This window comes from Papio anubis, chromosome 7 (genome assembly GCF_008728515.1).
Source record: "Papio anubis isolate 15944 chromosome 7, Panubis1.0, whole genome shotgun sequence".
NCBI lineage: Eukaryota > Metazoa > Chordata > Mammalia > Primates > Cercopithecidae > Papio > Papio anubis.
In genome coordinates this window covers 146,660,096-146,677,555 of record NC_044982.1, presented here as the reverse complement: position 1 = coordinate 146,677,555, position 17,460 = coordinate 146,660,096, and the positions used below count along the sequence as shown (strand labels likewise).

The following is a 17,460-nucleotide window of genomic DNA, read 5'->3' as shown; positions in this document are numbered from 1 at the left end:
TACCCGGGGCGTGACAGGGGCAGAGGACAGATGGGGAGGTTGGCAGGGCGGCTGGCACGGAGGTAGAAGCAAGAATCAGGTGAATGACAGGGTTGGCCATTATGGAGCAGCTCCAGGCTGACAGAGTTGGGACCCATACCTCCTGACAGGCGCCGCTCCACCCAGGACTCAGCCAGCCCTTGAGCACACAGGGACACACCGCTGAATCTTACATTGACTTCCAATATGTATCTTTGCTGAGAGAATGAATGAATGATTGCCAGACAAGTGACGGGGAAGTGACCACGTCTGAGAGGCCCTCTTGGGGTAGGGGTGTGGGCACGAAATCCTTAGCGCCAGGGAGAAGATAGGTTGTTTTTACTGCCGAACCAAATGACCAAAGCTGCTGCTTTTTTTCCCTTCCTTTCCCACAGGTCCGAAGGTACGAAAGTTCCTCCAATGTTCTCCCCTTTTTCCTTCCCACTGTAATGTCCTCCAGATCTCCAGCCTCCTTCCTAGACTCTCAGGGAGCGGCCACCACTTCCCCGAAATGAAAAGAAGGGAGCAGGCTCAGGCATCAGCCCTGTGGGGGAGGGGGCAGCGCTGCACTCCTCCACCCTCTGCTGGCTGCAGCCTTCTTGGCGTTCTCTCCTCTGTTTTCCCATCTGTCTCTCTCCTTTCCTCACGTCCCCTCCCTGCCCTAGCAGCCCATCCTCTCTCCTGCTGCTTCCCCGCCTGTTCTATGCTTTTCTGCTTTCCTGGCTACCCCCACAGCCTCGCTGCATGGCTGGCTTGCTCCCAAACTCCAAGCACACTATGGGGCCTCTAGGACCTACTCCTGCCAGAGAAAGGAGACTGCCTCTCCTCCACCTCTTCTCACCCACTGGCTACCACCAGCAGACTCAGTTCTTAGGCCTGGGTCTGGGTGCCAACCCCCAAACAAAAGAGCCATAAGCGGAGAGGCAGGTGGGGCGGAAGTGGCTATTTCCAGGCACCACTGAGCCTGGATGGGGCAGGGGCTGCTCTACCATGGTCACAGGAAAGCGCCCAGCCCTGGAGCCTGCCTCTTCCCCACTGGTACCAAGCCCTAATCAAGCCCTAGGAGGCAGAAGGAGACTGGGGAGGTATCCAGCCTGGACAGTGGGAGCATAGCCTCACTCTGCTTCACAGGGCCCCAGACCCCCAGTCCCCTATCACAGAAGCAAGGTGGTGTCTCTTGCCTGCCCCCTGGGCTTGTGGCAAGAGGAAAAAAAAAAAAAAAAAGAAAAACCTCCTCTGGCCTTGGGGCTTCAGGAATGATTCCAGCCAAGATGGAAGGTTAAACCACACTTTTTCCAGGCCTCTTCTGGCTGAGGTAGAAAAGCTTTTACTTTACGTTCTGTTCTTCCTGATTTCTTGGGTCTGGCATCCACTCAGGAACAGGTATGAGCTCACACATACTCATGTACACAGAACCATGCACTCCATGCACGTATCTGTGTACATAGCAAGCCTGAATATGAACCCACCCACACATGTGTACACAAACATAGCTATTTTATATAAATATGGCACACACCCTATACCCACACACACACACACACCATAAAAATAATACATACATCCTCACCTTGCCACCTCCTACCCTCTGTGTCCTCTCATCCTCCAACCGTCCTCCTTCTCCTCCTCAGCTCTTTCATCTCCCCTGACCCAGCCTCCTGTCTCCCCCTGCCCCTGGCCTTCAAAGAGCTCTTCTGTAGCGTCCTCCAGCCTCACCCTTGCTCCTAAGTACAATGAGCCTGCAGTTCCTAGCATGGCAAAGCCTCTAATCACTCTGCCAGGGTTCCTGGGTGAGAGAAAGGAGAAGATGAAATAATTCTGCTTCTTAGTTGCAAATAAAGTAAATTGAGGTCCAGGGAGTGGGAGTCATATCTCGGCTCAAAGAATAGAAACCAATAAATCTAGGTTGCTCCCCTTTTATCTGCTCAGTGTTCTGGCCTCACCAAGACAAAAGGCATGGGACATGCTACCCATGTCCCCAGCCCTCCACCGCAACTCCTTGGGTGCCTAGGAGTCCTGAGTCCCCCGGGGAAGTGGAGTGAGGTAGAGTTTATCTCAGGTAAGCTTAGCCCTGACCTCAGACTCTGACATTGTTCATTTGACTTCTACAGGGCATTCGCCACTGTGGGGGGCATGGCCATCCTCTCCAGGCCACAAGTGGCCACCCCCGCCACGCCCAGGGCTCCCGCGGGCTACCCCCGCCACGCCTAGGGCCCCGCGGCCACCCCCGCCACGGCCCAGGCCCAAGTGGCTACCCCCGCCACGCCTAGGGGCCCTCATGGCTACCCCTGGCCATGGGCTCCACTGCGGCCTCCCCTGGCCATGGCCCAGGGCACCCACACCCTGGTCCACATCACTGAGGAAGCAGAAGAAAACAGGACACAAGATGGCAAGCCTGAGAGAATTGCCCAGCTGACCTGGAATGAGGCCTGAACCACAATCTTCTTTTCCTAATAAACGGCCTCCTAGAGGTCACGTTCTATTATTTAAAGAGCCTGTCTTCCTTCATATCCAACCTGGCTGTCAGAGGACCCAGCTGTCTCCAAGCTCCCTAGTTGTGAAGATGGGGCAACCATCCTGGCATTCTCAGAAGCTCAATGCTATGTTGCTCACTATAAATGGCTGTGTAAGGTCACCTCTCCTTTCCTTTTCACTCCTGTCCCCTCCCATCGAGGGACCTCAAGTGTGGCCTCATTACCCCTGTGCCATCCTGTACATCCAGATCTGGTGGGCCTTCCAAGGTTGCAACTTGCATGCCTCACTCTACAGACCAGAGGCCTCCCTCCAATCCAGATGGATTTCTCACCATTCCCTGAAAATACACTGAACTTTCCAGCCTCCTTACCTTTGTTTGCACAGGTAAGGAAGAATGCCCCCACCCCAGGTCAGGAATGCCTTCCTTCTCTCCTACTTCCACATTTCAAAGCCTAGCCTTTCTTCCAAGCCAGCTGAAGTCCACCATCTCCAAGAAGCCTTCTCTAAGGCCTCTTAGGAAGAAAGAGGTCCTTCCTCTTTGCATACTGTCCCCTACTCTGCAGCAAGCTGCAGAAAAGAGATGGTATCAGTCACTTCATGGGCTTGATCATATCTTGCCTATTGGCACCAATTTATGGGCTGGCCCTTTATCTCTCCAACCAAGTATAAGCTATTCAGGGCAGACCCAACACTTCTACACCTCTAGATTCTTCCACCCCATTCCTTATGACCTGTGTCTTACACAGATTGGCATTGGCACACATTTTTGGGATACCTATAATCCAAGTGTTCCTGACTCTCTGCTCAGCCCCATGTCTTCAACCAAGGCCTCTCCCTGCACAAGTAACCAGACCCGGAACAGCCTGCTTGCCGTAAAACCCTTTCTGCCTAGTCAAATCCCACATCCGGGATCCACTCCACTCCCTGCCCCCCGCCGGCTTTTCACACTGCCAATATCTATTCTAGTTCTAGACCCCTTAGCCAGGCCTGTCCACAGTCCCTCATACCCAAATGTGCTCTACTCACAGCTACTCCCTGGTGGGGGAGGTGGCACTGGAGTCAGTGGCTATTGGGCACCTCCTAGGCTGAGGTGGGGGGACAGGGGTGACTATAAAAAAGGATCTGGGATCATTCAATATACCCTTATAACAAACCTGCACATGTACCCTCTGAATCAAAAATTAACCTTAGCTTACTGTGATTTGTTTGCTTTATAAACCTTTTAAATCTTAAAAAAAAAAGAGAAAGATCTGGGGATGATCTGAGTGCCTCTCTTCTTCCCCCCACCCCCGCTCCACCAGACTCCGCACTTGAATAACGGAGTCAGGGCTCCACATCTGAGGGGTGCACATTCAGGTCCAAGTCGAGGTCCAGAAGAATGGGAAGAAAGACCCAAGCTGATGCCTCGCCCCACTGGGGAGGGGAGGAGAACGCTGAGCGAGCCGGGAACCTCGCAGGCCTGAAGCCGCCGGCCTCTCGACCCGGGGCGTCCAGCGTGAAGTGTGGGCGTAGAGCTCGCCCTCTATCCGGCTGGCAGGGTCTGCGATTCGATTTGTGAGGATCTCTGCATGAGTTGCGCTCCCTGGTTCCTTACGGGAAGGCCGAGGCCGCTAGGAAGCGTTGGACGGCCTGACTCCTACCGGCGGCTCTCAGGCCTGGCGGGAGCAGAGGGGCGCTCACCTCCGCAGCCCCGCGATCTTAGACACAGCGCGCTCCGCTCCCGCCGCGGCCCCGCGCCCATTGGCTGGGCTCCTCCTCGCCCCGCCCAGCGACCGGCCCGCTCGGAGCCGACGCATGCGCACGAGCCCGCTGCCGCAGCCGCCGCCGCCGCCGCCGCCGCCGCCGCCGCCGCCGCGGCTTCAGCACCAGCGCCCGGACAGCGGTGCCGCCCACGGGCATGGACGGTGACAGCAGCAGCAGCAGCGGCGGCAGCGGTCCGGCTCCCAGCTCGGGTCCGGAAGGGGAGCAACGGCCCGAGGGGGAGCCCTTGGCCCCAGACGGCGGCTCCCCGGACAGGTAGGGCGGACCGCTCCGCAGACCCAGATCACAGACCCTCCCAGACCCTCCCCGCCCCAGGTATCCCCAGTAGCCGCCATATGTTGCCCCATTAATTCCCCAGACCCTCCCGGAGCCCCTTCCCGGGGTCGCCAAGCTCCAGGCCCCCCTCGCCACGCCCTCATCCTGCCGGGTCAATTTCCTCGTTCCCTGACACCCCCTAGTGTCAGTCCCCATCGCCCTCCCCGCTTAGGGAACCTGCCCCACCCACGGCTCCTACCCCTCCTCTAACGCCAAGACTCCCTGGCTCCTCCGGCCTCTCCTTCTAGGCCCTGCCCCTGCGTCTTCTCCGGAAGCCCCAAGCCCGCAGCAACCTCAGTCCGGGTTTCAGCGTGCCAGTGTGCATGAAGGTGTGCGTGAATCGTGGATGGGAGGCTCGCCAAGGCGGGTGTCCTGGGGAAGGCAGACATTCGGCAGGCACGTCAGGGACTGTCTTTGTCACCATCAGTCGCTTGCCTGCCCTGCATGGCCCCCAGCTGTGCACGTGTGGGTTCCAGTCCCTGCATGTGGCAGCCACACTGGCTGGAGCCACTAAAATGTGAAGGCTTTGGTGTTCAGGCCGCTGGCCTGTACCACCCCTGGAGGAGCCCCAGACTGGTGGGACAGGAGGGACACCTTCCTGCTAAGGACCCAGATCTCAGTACCTCTCCTCTCCCTTCCTCCACCATATGTGTGAGGGAACAGCCCAGCTAGGTAGCAATATGGCGCAATTTCTGTGCCCTGCCTGGCTCTGCCTCCCCCAGAATCCCTCCTCTGACATGACACTGCCTCTTTCCTGCCTGGACTGAAATAAAAGGAATTCCTTGATAGTAATAGCAGAGGTGGACACATCGTCTCCAGACTACCCCAGTTAAAATGTACATTCTGTACCCCAGAGGAAGAGAAAGCCCCACAAGTACAGAGAAATGTTTTCTTCCCTTTATTGTTAACACATTAGCCTGGATAGATTTAGCCACTCTTCAGTCTGAAAGTCACAAAGACTTCAAGAGGGTGAGACACAGGATGGGTGTATTCACCAGACCAGGGACCTGCCTGGGACTATGGCCTGATCAAAGAGACCAGGGATGGAGCAGTGACAAGACAGAGTGGGGGCCTGGGGCCAGAAGCATCCTTAGAAGGGGCAGGAGAGTCATTTGCTGTCTTGGATATCTTGCCAAGGATCAGCCGTGTCCAGTCTCATTTCCCCTGGGCATAGGATCCACTTGCTCTCTTTCAGAAACTCCCTGGGGCCTCTGGCCCCTCTCTGGACTTCTCCAGAGACCATGGACACTAATCGGGCATAGGGACTTGCTTATGTCATTCAAGAAACACAGAAGTGCTCCTGCTGAGTAGCACTCTGGGGATAGATACACAGTGAATAACTCACGCACACAACATGCACATATGTGCACATCCTTACCAACACACTGGCTAGAGAGGAATTTGAAACAGTTCACACTGTGTTTTTAAAATTACCTTTTTATTTTCCTAGTGATATGAGCTGCTCCCCCATCTGTCCTGGCCACTCTGTGGGATCACATTGAGGTTGACATGGCTGTGTGTCTGTGGGGTTTGGGGGCATAGTTAATGCAATATACACTTGCCCCTTATGGGGCTTCCAGGCTGGGTCTCTGTGTCTGGGACCCTGTCAGTCAGGCCCTGATTGCTGGGATGTGGGCCTCTTAAGTGAGGCCTGCATCCTCACTTTCCATGCCCCTGCCTGCCCTACTCACTTGACGTACAGGCCTGCAGGCCCAGGCAGGCAGCCTAGGAAGTTACTTATCCCAGTGAGGGTCATGGAACTGAGGGAGTGAGAATAAAAAAACCCTGTGTAGCCCTGGGGTATTTAACTCCTATTATTACTGAGCCTCCTAAGGGCAGAGGGCAGCAGGAGGCGACAGGAGAAAGCTTTTATTCTGAGAAGAGTGGAGGTCGGCTTTTCTCATTGGGAGATTTGAAGAAAAGTCCTGGCTCTACAGCAGTCAGAATATGGAAGGTTTCAAATTCTGCCACATTGATAATGGTGGGCACAGTCAGAAAGGGTGAGACTGGGGGCAGCTGATCCTAGGTCCCTGAAGAGGAATAGTAGGAGTTAAAGAGAAGGAGCTGGGGCCAGGGAGACTCTAGCAGAAGCAAACCAGCGGTGGAGGCTAAGATTCCCCTTGAACAAGAGCCAGCTAAGGAAAACGGTGGACTTAGGAGGTTTTAGCAAACTGGGTAACCAAGAGTGCACCCACTCTTCTCCAGTATCCTCTGGAATGCTGGCTTCCCCTAATGCAAAAGAAACCGACACTCCAAGTGGGGCCCTGACTCCTAAGACAAGCCCAGTGATCAGTTATCTAAGGCCATGGGCAGCTGGAACAGGCCTCCCACTTTCACCCAGGCTGCCCCACTCTCCTGACCCCTAGAAGGCAAGCTCTGCTCTGAAGAGGGAGACCAAGGCCGATGGGTCATCTTTAGGCCTCTAGGACCCAACCCAGAGCAAGGACAATGCTAAAGCACAGGACAGGTGGTCAAGAAAAACCTGCAGAATTTAACATCTTAAAGAAGTCGATGTCCACACTTACACACACAACCTAGGCCATTTATCCACCTTCTCACTGGCCCACAGGGATCTGCCAAGACACTGGCTGCTTACATTATTAACTTTATGGAGTCATCTGAGGTCTTGCTTTAGAACAACTTTGGTCAAATTCCTATTTTCCTAGATGTTGAGTTTGTAAAAAATAAGTATCAGTGATTAAAATCATGAGATCAAATTTTGATACAGCTTTTGGATAACAAAAAGGAAAGTATTTATATATGTAGTGAGATTCTCAAGGTGTGGGAAGTTCTAAAACGGAGATATATTATCTGAGGTACCAAAAGAGGACAAATTGTAAATACAAACACACTTCTAAAAGTATATGCTCCCTGCTGCACTGACCGTGGGAAGGGGCAGGAAAGCAAATGTGTCTTCTACATGACAGACTCTGTGCCAAGAACCTCACATATGTTACATCAGTTAATTCCCACACCAAATCCAAGAGGTGGGCATTATCTCATATCTTCAACAGACAAGGACGCCAATGCTCCAAGAATTGTGTGTCTTTCCCAAGTCCCCAGAGCCAAAAGGTGATCGAGTCAGGAGCCCACCTCCACTGCTCCCCCATTTCACCCTCAGCATGAGGGTCATTCTCTCCTGCACTGCTGGGCCAGCCTGCCATCCTTCTGGGAAAGAAAGAAAGAGCATGTTTTTCCTTCCTAGTTCCTCTTCTCGGTCTCTGGGCTGGACTCAGCCCCTGTGGGCAATGCCCATCTGCCACTGAGGCTGGGACTACAGCTCACAGCCCCTTCAGCAGTGCAGCAGCCAGGACTGGAAGCCAGGGTTGGCTCCGCATAGGTCTGGCTCTCCCTGGGAGCTACGCAAACTCTGGTGAGCAGGCTGGGTGAGCCAGGCAGAGGCAGGGGAGAAGGAGACAGGGCTCTGCAAGGCTAACCAGCCCAGAATCCCTCTGGGAACGTCATTCAAGAAACACAAAAGTGCTCCTGCTGAGTAGCATTCTGGGGATAGATACACAGTGAATAACTCACGCACACAACATGCACATATGTTCTGTGGCCATCTTTTCCTAATCTGGGTCTGCAATCCTGCCACTGGGGTTGAGACTCCACGTCTCCCTATACCCAAGGAGTGGGGTTGCGCACACGCACGGAGTATTGCCCTGATGAGTAATTTTGGGAGAAGACTCCACGGCTAACTGTTTTCTGGCAAGTTCCTTGGGGTGAGGGGGTGTCCCAACTCCCTCTCCCAACCGTGCACATCCTTACAAAGCAAATCTTCTGCTCCGTGCATGGCCCATGACAGGGTAGGTGGAAGGATAGCAGTTGCTTTCACAAACTTTCCCTGACCACCCCACCCCCTTTCAAAGTTGGGCCCTCTCTGAGCTCCCTCAGCCCTCTGTGACTTCCCCACTCACAGCATTCAACATGTTGGTCTGTTCACATCTCCCAACTACTGTGAGTGCCTAGAGGGCAAGGACCAGGTCTTCTTCATCCTAGCACCACTATTAGCAGCCAGCCTAGCACTCATTCAACAAACATTTCCAGGACGCCTTCTGTGTGCAAGGCACTATTCAAGGCACTGGCGATATGGAGATGAACAAATGCAACAGGCCTCTGTTCTCCCAGCACTCACATTCCACATGAAAGACAGGTAATAAACATGATGACGCTATAATATAATATTCAATTGCAACAAATGCTATGAAAAAAATATAAAGCAAGGTAGGGAGATTGAGAGCTGGTGGGTGACTATTTCAGAGAGAGTAGTCAGGAAAGGCTTCTCTGAGGAAGTACTAGTTGAAACAAGACCAGAATAAAAAAGAGGGCCATGCAATTATCTGGGGGATGAGCAACCCAGGCAGAGGGAAGAGAAAGTTCCAAGGCTCTAAGATGGGAATAGGAGTGCAGCAGCACGTGCTCAATAATCTGTCTGGCAAGAGAAAGAGCAGACGACTGCCACACAAAGAGCACAGGACTGTAAATCAGAAGAACTGGGTTCGAGCACCAGCTCGTCTGTCACTGAACCTGAATTCAAATCTATCAGTTGAAGAAAATACCTCCTTTGTGAGGTTTTTGTAAGGAGTGAGTAAGATCGGCCGGGCACAGTGGCTCACGTCTGTAATCCCAGCACTTTGGGAGGCCGAGGCGGGTGGATCATGAAGTCAGGAGATCGAGACCATCCTGGCTAACACGGTGAAACCTCGTCTCTACTAAAAATAAAAATAAAATAGCCAGTCATGGTGGTGGGTGCCTGTAGTCCCAGCTACTTGGGAGGCTGAGGCAGGAGAATGGCTTGAACCCAGGAGGCAGAGGTTGCAGTGAGCCAAGATCACACCACTGCACTCCAGCCTAGGCAACAGAGCAAGACTCTGTCTCAAAAAAAAAAAATCATATATGTGAAAGCACATTCAGTGTCTAGCACAGGGCCTAGCATGTAGCAGCCTGCCAATTGTTTTTTGACAGTGTGGAAAATGAGTGAATGAGATAATGGTCTCCATGAGGTAGGCTGAGGGCACAGACTTCGAGCCCCCAGCCTCCTCACCTCTCACTGCTCCCCCAGGACTACTAATAAATTAACCCTGAGTCCCTGTCCCCTTGTCTTACTGAACTGAATAATGCTGGGGCATGGGGTGGCCCACCACCATGCCCCACCCCAATCTTCCCTGCCTCCTCTCTTCCTAGCACCCAGACCAAGGCTGTGGCCCCTGAGGCAAGCCCAGAGAGAAGCTGCTCCCTCCACAGCTGCCCCCTGGAGGACCCTTCCAGTTCTTCGGGACCCCCACCAACAACTTCCACCCTCCAGCCTGTGGGTCCATCCAGCCCCTTGGCCCCTGCCCACTTCGCCTATCCCCAGGCACTGCAGGAATACCAGGGGGGCAGTTCCCTGCCAGGACTTGGGGATCGGGCAGCTCTCTGCTCCCACGGCTCCAGCCTCAGCCCTTCCCCAGCCCCCTCACAGCGTGATGGGACCTGGAAGCCACCCGCTGTGCAGCACCATGTGGTCAGTGTCAGGTAAGGAGGGGTCCAGCAGCCTGCCAGCTGCCACTGGAAAATGGGGTAGGGCTTAAGAGTGGGGCAGACCCCCGGGGCTCTAGACTCCTTTCTTAGGAGTTAACCCAATGCAGTAGGAAGTAAGGGTTGGAACTTGGGAGTGGCAAAGCGCTAAAAGGGTTAATACCATCGGTTATCCCTCACCCACCCACTCCCACCCCACCTCCACCCCCAAAACACGCCCTGCAAGAGGACTCTGGCAAGCGAGCATCTTTTCTTCTCTTCCACAGGCAGGAACGAGCCTTCCAGATGCCAAAGAGGTAGGCCTGGGCCTTCCCTGGACCTCTAGGGGTGACCAGGCTGCTGCCCAGTTTAGCCCTGTTCCACGTGCTCTCTGCTCTATCTAGCACCCCTTCAGGGTGGAGCCTGAGCTCAGCACCCGTTGCTGCCACAACCAACTCATGTGGGCTCCTCCCTCTTTCCCAGCTATTCCCAGCTGATTGCTGAGTGGCCAGTGGCCGTGCTGATGCTGTGTCTGGCTGCCATCTTCCTCTGCACCCTGGCTGGACTGCTGGGGGCCCGGCTGCCCGACTTCTCCAAGCCTTTGCTGGTGAGGAGCCAAGGGGTGGGATGGGGTCCCTAGGCCTGGCCACCTCAGCCCAGCCTGGGGCAGAAAGTTGGAGGTAGGGTAGCCATGGTGGCCTGGGGATAGGGTAGCCACGGTAGGCTCTTGACCTCCAGAGAGAGTTGGGGAGATGCTATAAAGTTCAGACTCACATCTACAATTTAGGCAGGTAGGCTGGCCTGCCCTGCTCTAAGGAGTCAAAGGGGCAGAGCTGAGAAGCACCCAGATGGAGAACTCCTACCCTGCCCACCTGTTCTTCTCCACCCTCCTCCCTGCAGGGCTTTGAGCCACGGGACACGGACATTGGGAGCAAGTTAGTGGTCTGGAGAGCACTACAAGCCCTCACGGGCCCCAGGAAGCTGCTTTTCCTTTCCCCAGACCTTGAGCTGAACAGGTAACAGGCTCTCATCTTTTCATTGTGGGTAGGAGAGGGAAGAATGAGATCTCCAGGAAGGGGACATTGGGTGACTCACCCCAAGGCAGGTCAGAGGGGCTTGCCAGGACTTCCTGGGGAGTGGTCTCTGGCCTCCTCTGAGTCTTCCGACCCTAACGGTGCCTGGCATAGATATTCTCTCCACTTCAGCTCGAGCTCCCACAACACTCTGAGGCCTGCACCCAGAGGCAGTGCCCAGGAGAGCATTGTCCGACCTCGCAGAATGGTGGAGCCCCTGGAGGACAGAAGGCAAGAGAACTTCTTCTGTGGCCCCCCTGGTAAGCTGCAGCCTGGCCAGTTCCTGGTTTTAATAGTGGTCCCCACCCCACCAAGTAGGACAGGCAGGCCCAGAACAAATCTGGACAGACAGAAAGGGAAGGTGGCCAGCTGGCCACAGTCAAGCCAAGGAAGCCAGGTTACAGCTGGGAGGATGAGGGAGTTCTCAGATGCTCCAGCCAGACAGGGTCAAGCTGGGTTGGGGTGAGGCACAGGGACAGGATCAGGCAGTTCATGCATAGGCTTGAGATGCCTGAGAATCTGAACTTCATGTGGCCCTGAGTAAGCATCTTCCCTTTGGAGGGCCCAGGACCTGGGGCCAAAGGACTGAGCTCTGGGTTGGGGGGGTGGGTGTGTTGCAGAGAAGAGCTATGCAAAGCTGGTGTTCATGTCCACCTCCTCGGGCAGCCTATGGAACCTGCATGCCATCCATTCCATGTGTCGCATGGAACAGGACCAGGTGAGCTGGCTGGGGAGGTGCCAGGGGTTTGGGGGGAACTAAGGACATGAGGGAACTGATCCCAAGGAAATACAGCTGAGCCAGGACTGCCAGGGGGTGGACTGGGGAAGAGCATTCCCTGCTTAGAAAATTATTCCAACCCTGCTGAGAGGCTCCAGGTTGGGGTGGGAAAAGAAGAGTCGGCTGTTTTTAGAAGAGCCAAGATAGAAGTGCTGGAAGCGAGCCCATGCAGGGACTAGGAGTTTCCAAAAGGTCCTGAAAGGGCCCTCCAGAGTGGGTGAGGAGGCCCTGGCCCAGGGAGCTGAGACTGTGGGCTTCAAGGCCTCAGTCCCCATCAACCTGAGCAGTGCCAATCCAATTATGCTAACTGGAGAATCATACACAATAACATCTGAAGAAAGGTTTGCTGCTAAAAACGGTGTGAAAACCACGCAGTAGCCCAGCCCCCCACTTCACACGAGGATATTCTAAGTACCAAAAGACTGGTTAAGAACATGTGTTCTAGAGTCAGATGCCTGAATTCAAGGCCAGCTCCAAGGTTGTCTTGCTGTATGACTTCAGGCATGTTTCTTAACGTCTCAGTCCCTCAGGCTACATCAGCGTTAAATGGGGATAATAAAAGTACTTTCCTCACAGGGATGTTGTGACAGTTAAATGAGATAGAATTTGAAAAAAATGCAGCATAATGACTGGCAATAGTAATCTCTCAATAAGTGTTACTGTGTTGTCACCATGATCTCAGGCCCAAGGTTACGCAGCCAGTTAGTGGCAGAGCAAGGGCCTCTGACTCCCAGGCCAGTGCTGTCTGTACTACATCAGCTGTTGTGATGTCAACAACAGGAAAGGAGAAAAAAAGAGGCATGAGATTTGAAAAAGAAACAGCCCTGGCCCTAAAAGGGTTTAAGCGGTGCAGTGGACAGACAGGAGCTGGGGTTTGGCAGTGACCCTGAACCTGGAGTGTTTTGGTCTCCACTTTTCCCATTGCTTGCTTCAGCTCCTTGGACCTTTGGCCCTGTTCTATCTGTGGCTGCTACCTCCACTTTTACTCCTAGCACAAGCCTCGTGGAGTTGGGATGTATGACCTACAGGGACCCTTAGAGCAGGGTCTCTTAGGCTGAAGCCTCGGGCAGCATCCCTGAGGCTCCTCTTTGATGAAGTCAAGATGTAGCTGCTGGCACCTGGGCCAGGAGCCAAAGGCAGCTGGGAGACAAGCCGGTCTCACCAGGCTGTCCAGATCCCCTCTCTGCACCTGCCCTGCAGTGTGAAAGGAGGTGAGAGAGCCTTGTATAGGACTGGGAAAACCTGGGCCCTTGGGCTGCCCCTGAGCTCTCTCCTCCTGCGTGTGCCCTACAGATCCGCTCCCATACCAGCTTCGGGGCTCTGTGCCAGCGGACAGCAGCCAACCAGTGCTGCCCCAGCTGGTCCCTGGGCAACTATCTGGCTGTGCTCTCCAACCGCTCCTCCTGCCTGGACACTACCCAAGCTGACGCAGCCCGCACACTGGCCCTGCTTCGGACCTGTGCCCTCTACTACCACAGTGGTGCCCTGGTGCCCTCTTGTCTGGGACCCAGGAAGAACAAGTCCCCACGCTGTGCCCAGGTTCCCACTAAGTGCTCCCAGAGTAGCGCCATCTACCAACTCCTGCACTTTCTGCTCGACAGGGACTTCCTGAGTCCCCAGACCACTGACTACCAAGTGCCCTCCCTCAAGTACAGCCTGCTCTTCCTGCCCACCCCAAAGGGTGCTTCCCTGATGGACATCTACCTGGACCGGCTGGCCACCCCCTGGGGGCTCGCTGACAACTACACCTCCGTCACTGGCATGGACCTGGGCCTCAAGCAGGAGCTGCTGAGGTACTTCCTGGTCCAGGACACAGTGTACCCCTTGCTGGCTCTGGCTGCCATCTTTTTTGGCATCGCCCTGTACCTGCGCTCATTCTTCCTCACGTTCATGGTGCTGCTGGGGGTGCTGGGCTCACTGCTGGTGGCCTTTTTCCTTTACCAGGTGGCCTTCCGCATGGCCTACTTTCCCTTCGTCAATCTGGCAGCCCTCCTCCTGCTGAGCAGCGTCTGCGCCAACCACACGCTCATCTTCTTCGACCTGTGGCGCCTCAGCAAGAGCCAGCTGCCGTCGGGGGGGCTGGCGCAGCGCGTGGGCCGCACCATGCACCACTTCGGCTACCTGCTGCTGGTCTCCGGCCTCACCACGAGCGCGGCCTTCTACGCCAGCTACCTGAGCCGCCTGCCGGCCGTGCGCTGCCTCGCCCTCTTCATGGGCACGGCTGTGCTGGTGCACCTGGCGCTCACGCTGGTCTGGCTGCCCGCCTCCGCCGTGCTCCACGAGCGCTACCTGGCGCGCGGCTGTGTGCGCCGGGCGCGGGGCCGGTGGGAGGGCAGCGCGCCTCGGCGGCTGCTGCTGGCGCTGCACCGGCGGCTCCGGGGCCTGCGGAGGGCGGCGGCCGGCACCTCGCGTCTGCTCTTCCAGCGCCTGCTGCCCTGCGGCGTCATCAAGTTCCGCTACATCTGGATCTGCTGGTTCGCGGCACTGGCGGCAGGGGGCGCCTACATCGCCGGCGTCAGCCCCCGCCTGCGGCTGCCCACGCTGCCGCCGCCCGGCGGCCAGGTCTTCCGGCCCAGCCACCCCTTCGAGCGCTTCGACGCAGAGTATCGCCAGCTGTTCCTGTTCGAGCAGCTGCCGCAGGGCGAGGGCGGCCACATGCCCGTGGTTTTGGTGTGGGGCGTCCTGCCTGTGGACACTGGCGACCCTCTGGACCCTCGTAGCAACAGCAGCCTGGTGAGGGACCCTGCCTTCTCGGCCAGTGGCCCTGAGGCCCAGCGCTGGCTGCTGGCACTCTGCCACCGGGCCCGGAATCAGAGCTTCTTCGACACCCTGCAGGAAGGCTGGCCCACGCTGTGTTTCATGGAGACCCTCCAGCGCTGGATGGAGAGCCCCGGCTGCGCCCGCCTGGGGCCTGACCTCTGCTGCGGCCACTCGGACTTCCCCTGGGCCCCCCAGTTTTTCCTGCACTGCCTGAAAATGATGGCTCTGGAGCAAGGCCCGGATGGCACCCAGGACCTGGGACTCCGCTTTGATGCCCATGGCAGCCTGGCCGCCCTGGTCCTGCAATTCCAGACCAACTTCCGGAATAGTCCGGACTACAACCAGACCCAACTCTTCTACAATGAGGTCAGCCACTGGCTGGCAGCGGAGCTGGGCATGGCACCTCCAGGCCTGCGCCGTGGTTGGTTCACTAGCCGTCTAGAGCTGTACAGCCTGCAGCACAGCCTGAGCACTGAACCTGCTGTGGTGCTGGGCCTGGCTTTGGCACTGGCCTTTGCCACACTGCTGCTGGGCACCTGGAATGTTCCCCTCAGCCTATTCTCTGTGGCAGCTGTGGCAGGCACCGTGCTGCTCACTGTAGGACTCCTGGTTCTCCTCGAGTGGCAGCTCAACACTGCCGAGGCCCTGTTTCTCTCTGCCTCAGTGGGCCTCTCAGTGGACTTCACTGTCAACTACTGCATCTCCTATCACCTGTGCCCACACCCTGACCGCCTGAGCCGTGTGGCCTTCTCTCTGCGCCAGACCAGCTGCGCAACAGCAGTGGGAGCTGCAGCCCTGTTTGCGGCTGGCGTGCTCATGCTGCCTGCCACAGTGCTGCTTTATCGCAAGCTGGGCATCATCCTCATGATGGTCAAATGCGTCAGTTGTGGCTTTGCCAGCTTCTTCTTCCAATCTCTCTGCTGTTTCTTCGGGCCAGAGAAGAACTGTGGGCAGATCCTCTGGCCCTGTGCTCACCTACCATGGGATGCTGGTACTGGGGACCCTGGTGGGGAGAAGGCAGGCCGCCCACGACCAGGGTCAGTTGGAGGGATGCCCGGGACCTGCTCAGAGCAATATGAGCTACAGCCCCTGGCACGGCGTCGGAGCCCCAGCTTTGACACCAGCACAGCCACCAGCAAGCTGTCCCACCGGCCCTCAGTACTCTCTGAGGATCTGCAGCTCCATGATGGTCCCTGCTGTTCCCGGCCCCCACCAGCCCCTGCCTCCCCAAGGGAGCTGCTGCTGGACCACCAGGCAGTCTTCAGCCAGTGCCCTGCCCTGCAGACCTCCTCCCCCTATAAGCAGGCTGGCTCCAGCCCCAAAACACGGGCCAGGCAGGACTCCCAAGGGGAGGAGGCTGAGCCCCTGCCAGCCTCGCCAGAAGCCCCAGCCCACTCCCCTAAGGCCAAGGCTGCAGAGCCTCCTGATGGCTTCTGTTCCTCAGCCAGCACCCTGGAGGGGCTCAGCGTCTCTGATGAGACCTGCCTAAGCACCTCTGAGCCCAGTGCTCGTGTACCAGATTCCGTGGGTGTGTCCCCAGATGACCTGGATGACACTGGGCAGCCAGTCCTTGAGCGGGGCCAGCTCAATGGGAAGCGGGACACCCTGTGGCTGGCGCTGAGGGAGACAGTGTATGACCCATCATTGCCCACCTCCCACCAGAGCAGCTTGTCCTGGAAGGGCCGAGGGGGGCCAGGGGATGGCAGCCCTGTGGTGCTGCCCAATAGCCAGCCAGACCTGCCAGATGTTTGGCTGCGCAGGCCCAGCACCCACACGTCGGGCTATAGCAGCTAAGGGGGACCCAGGGAGGCCAGACAGGGCACGGAACCCTGTCAGGGATGACAAGGCAAGGGCAGCAATAGGCTGGAGCCTGAAGGTATTTCTCCAGATCCACAGGGAGAGGTCTCACCCTCCAGCTGTGGATGTTAAACCCTGCCAGATGTCCCAGGCTTGATCTGTCTGCTCTTACTCCTCACACCTGGAGGATTCCAGCAGGAGGGGTTTTGGAGGGGACCTGCTTGTGACCTGCTGAGGGCTTGTCTGCCCCCACAGCACCATCTAAAACCCCCCCTCTAGAAGTGGGGAAGGCCGGATGTGTAGCTTCGGGTATCGGAGGAGGCTGACCTGGCCCCCATCCCAAGTTACAAGAACTTCAGTGAGACTAAGGGACCCCCATCCTAGGGATCTTGTCAGGATTTCTTACTGACCAGAGGAGCCCGCAGAAATCTTCGCAGCCTCCTGAGTCTCACCCCTTTCATACGCTCTTCATCAGGACACTTCCCTCTCTTTCCGGAGCTTCTCTGGGCAGAATTAGGCTGGGGCCTCTCTCCCCAACTGCCCTGCTCTCCTCATACTCACCAGTTTGACCAGAAATTCTCCAAATCCAGCCATAGATGGCTGCTGGGAATGCAGCAGGAGAAGGAGGATGGTCAGCCTCGGAGCATCTCTAAATTACGGGACAGTCCCTCTTTGGAAGCAGGCTCGTGTGCTCTCCTGTGTTAATAAACGATAATAATCCTTTCCATCTCTGCACATTTTAGTCTCCTTGGAATCTATCTCACTACTTCACTACAGGGTAGCCTGACATTGGTCAGGTTCTTTTGCCCCCAATTTATAGGTAAAGACATTGAGGCTAAGTAAGATGAACTGACCTCAAAGTCACTTAGCCACTACATGGCAGAGCGGTTTCATTCCACCACTACAACCTCCAGTCTCCCCTTGGCTACCTGCCTTGTGGACATTGGCATATGGCTGTCTTGATCTTTCACCTCGAGCACCCTCTTC

The 17,460-nt window shown here is 56.2% G+C and overlaps 1 protein-coding gene across 1 annotated transcript; it reads left to right on the top strand.

Annotated features, from left to right (window-relative positions):
* The first annotated feature begins 4,306 nt into the window (after positions 1–4,306).
* DISP2 (dispatched RND transporter family member 2) lies at positions 4,307–17,208 on the top strand. Its single transcript, XM_003900767.2, has 8 exons — positions 4,307–4,509; positions 9,754–10,083; positions 10,353–10,382; positions 10,549–10,672; positions 10,966–11,081; positions 11,271–11,398; positions 11,759–11,856; positions 13,210–17,208. Exons 1-8 carry the CDS (start codon positions 4,391–4,393, stop codon positions 16,468–16,470), a joined length of 4,206 nt encoding a protein of 1,401 aa, XP_003900816.1. The 5' UTR covers positions 4,307–4,390; the 3' UTR covers positions 16,471–17,208.
* Positions 17,209–17,460: the final 252 nt, after the last annotated feature.

What these genes read in the sequence shown, in the direction of transcription:
- DISP2 (XM_003900767.2), top strand. Translation starts at nt 4,391, where the DNA reads ATGGACGGTGACAGCAGCAGCAGCAGCGGCGGCAGCGGTCCGGCTCCC. An exon ending in ACTTCTCCAAGCCTTTGCTG is followed by an intron (nt 10,673 to 10,965) that starts GTGAGGAGCCAA and finishes TCCTCCCTGCAG; the next exon opens with GGCTTTGAGCCACGGGACAC. An exon ending in CTTCTTCTGTGGCCCCCCTG is followed by an intron (nt 11,399 to 11,758) that starts GTAAGCTGCAGC and finishes GGTGTGTTGCAG; the next exon opens with AGAAGAGCTATGCAAAGCTG.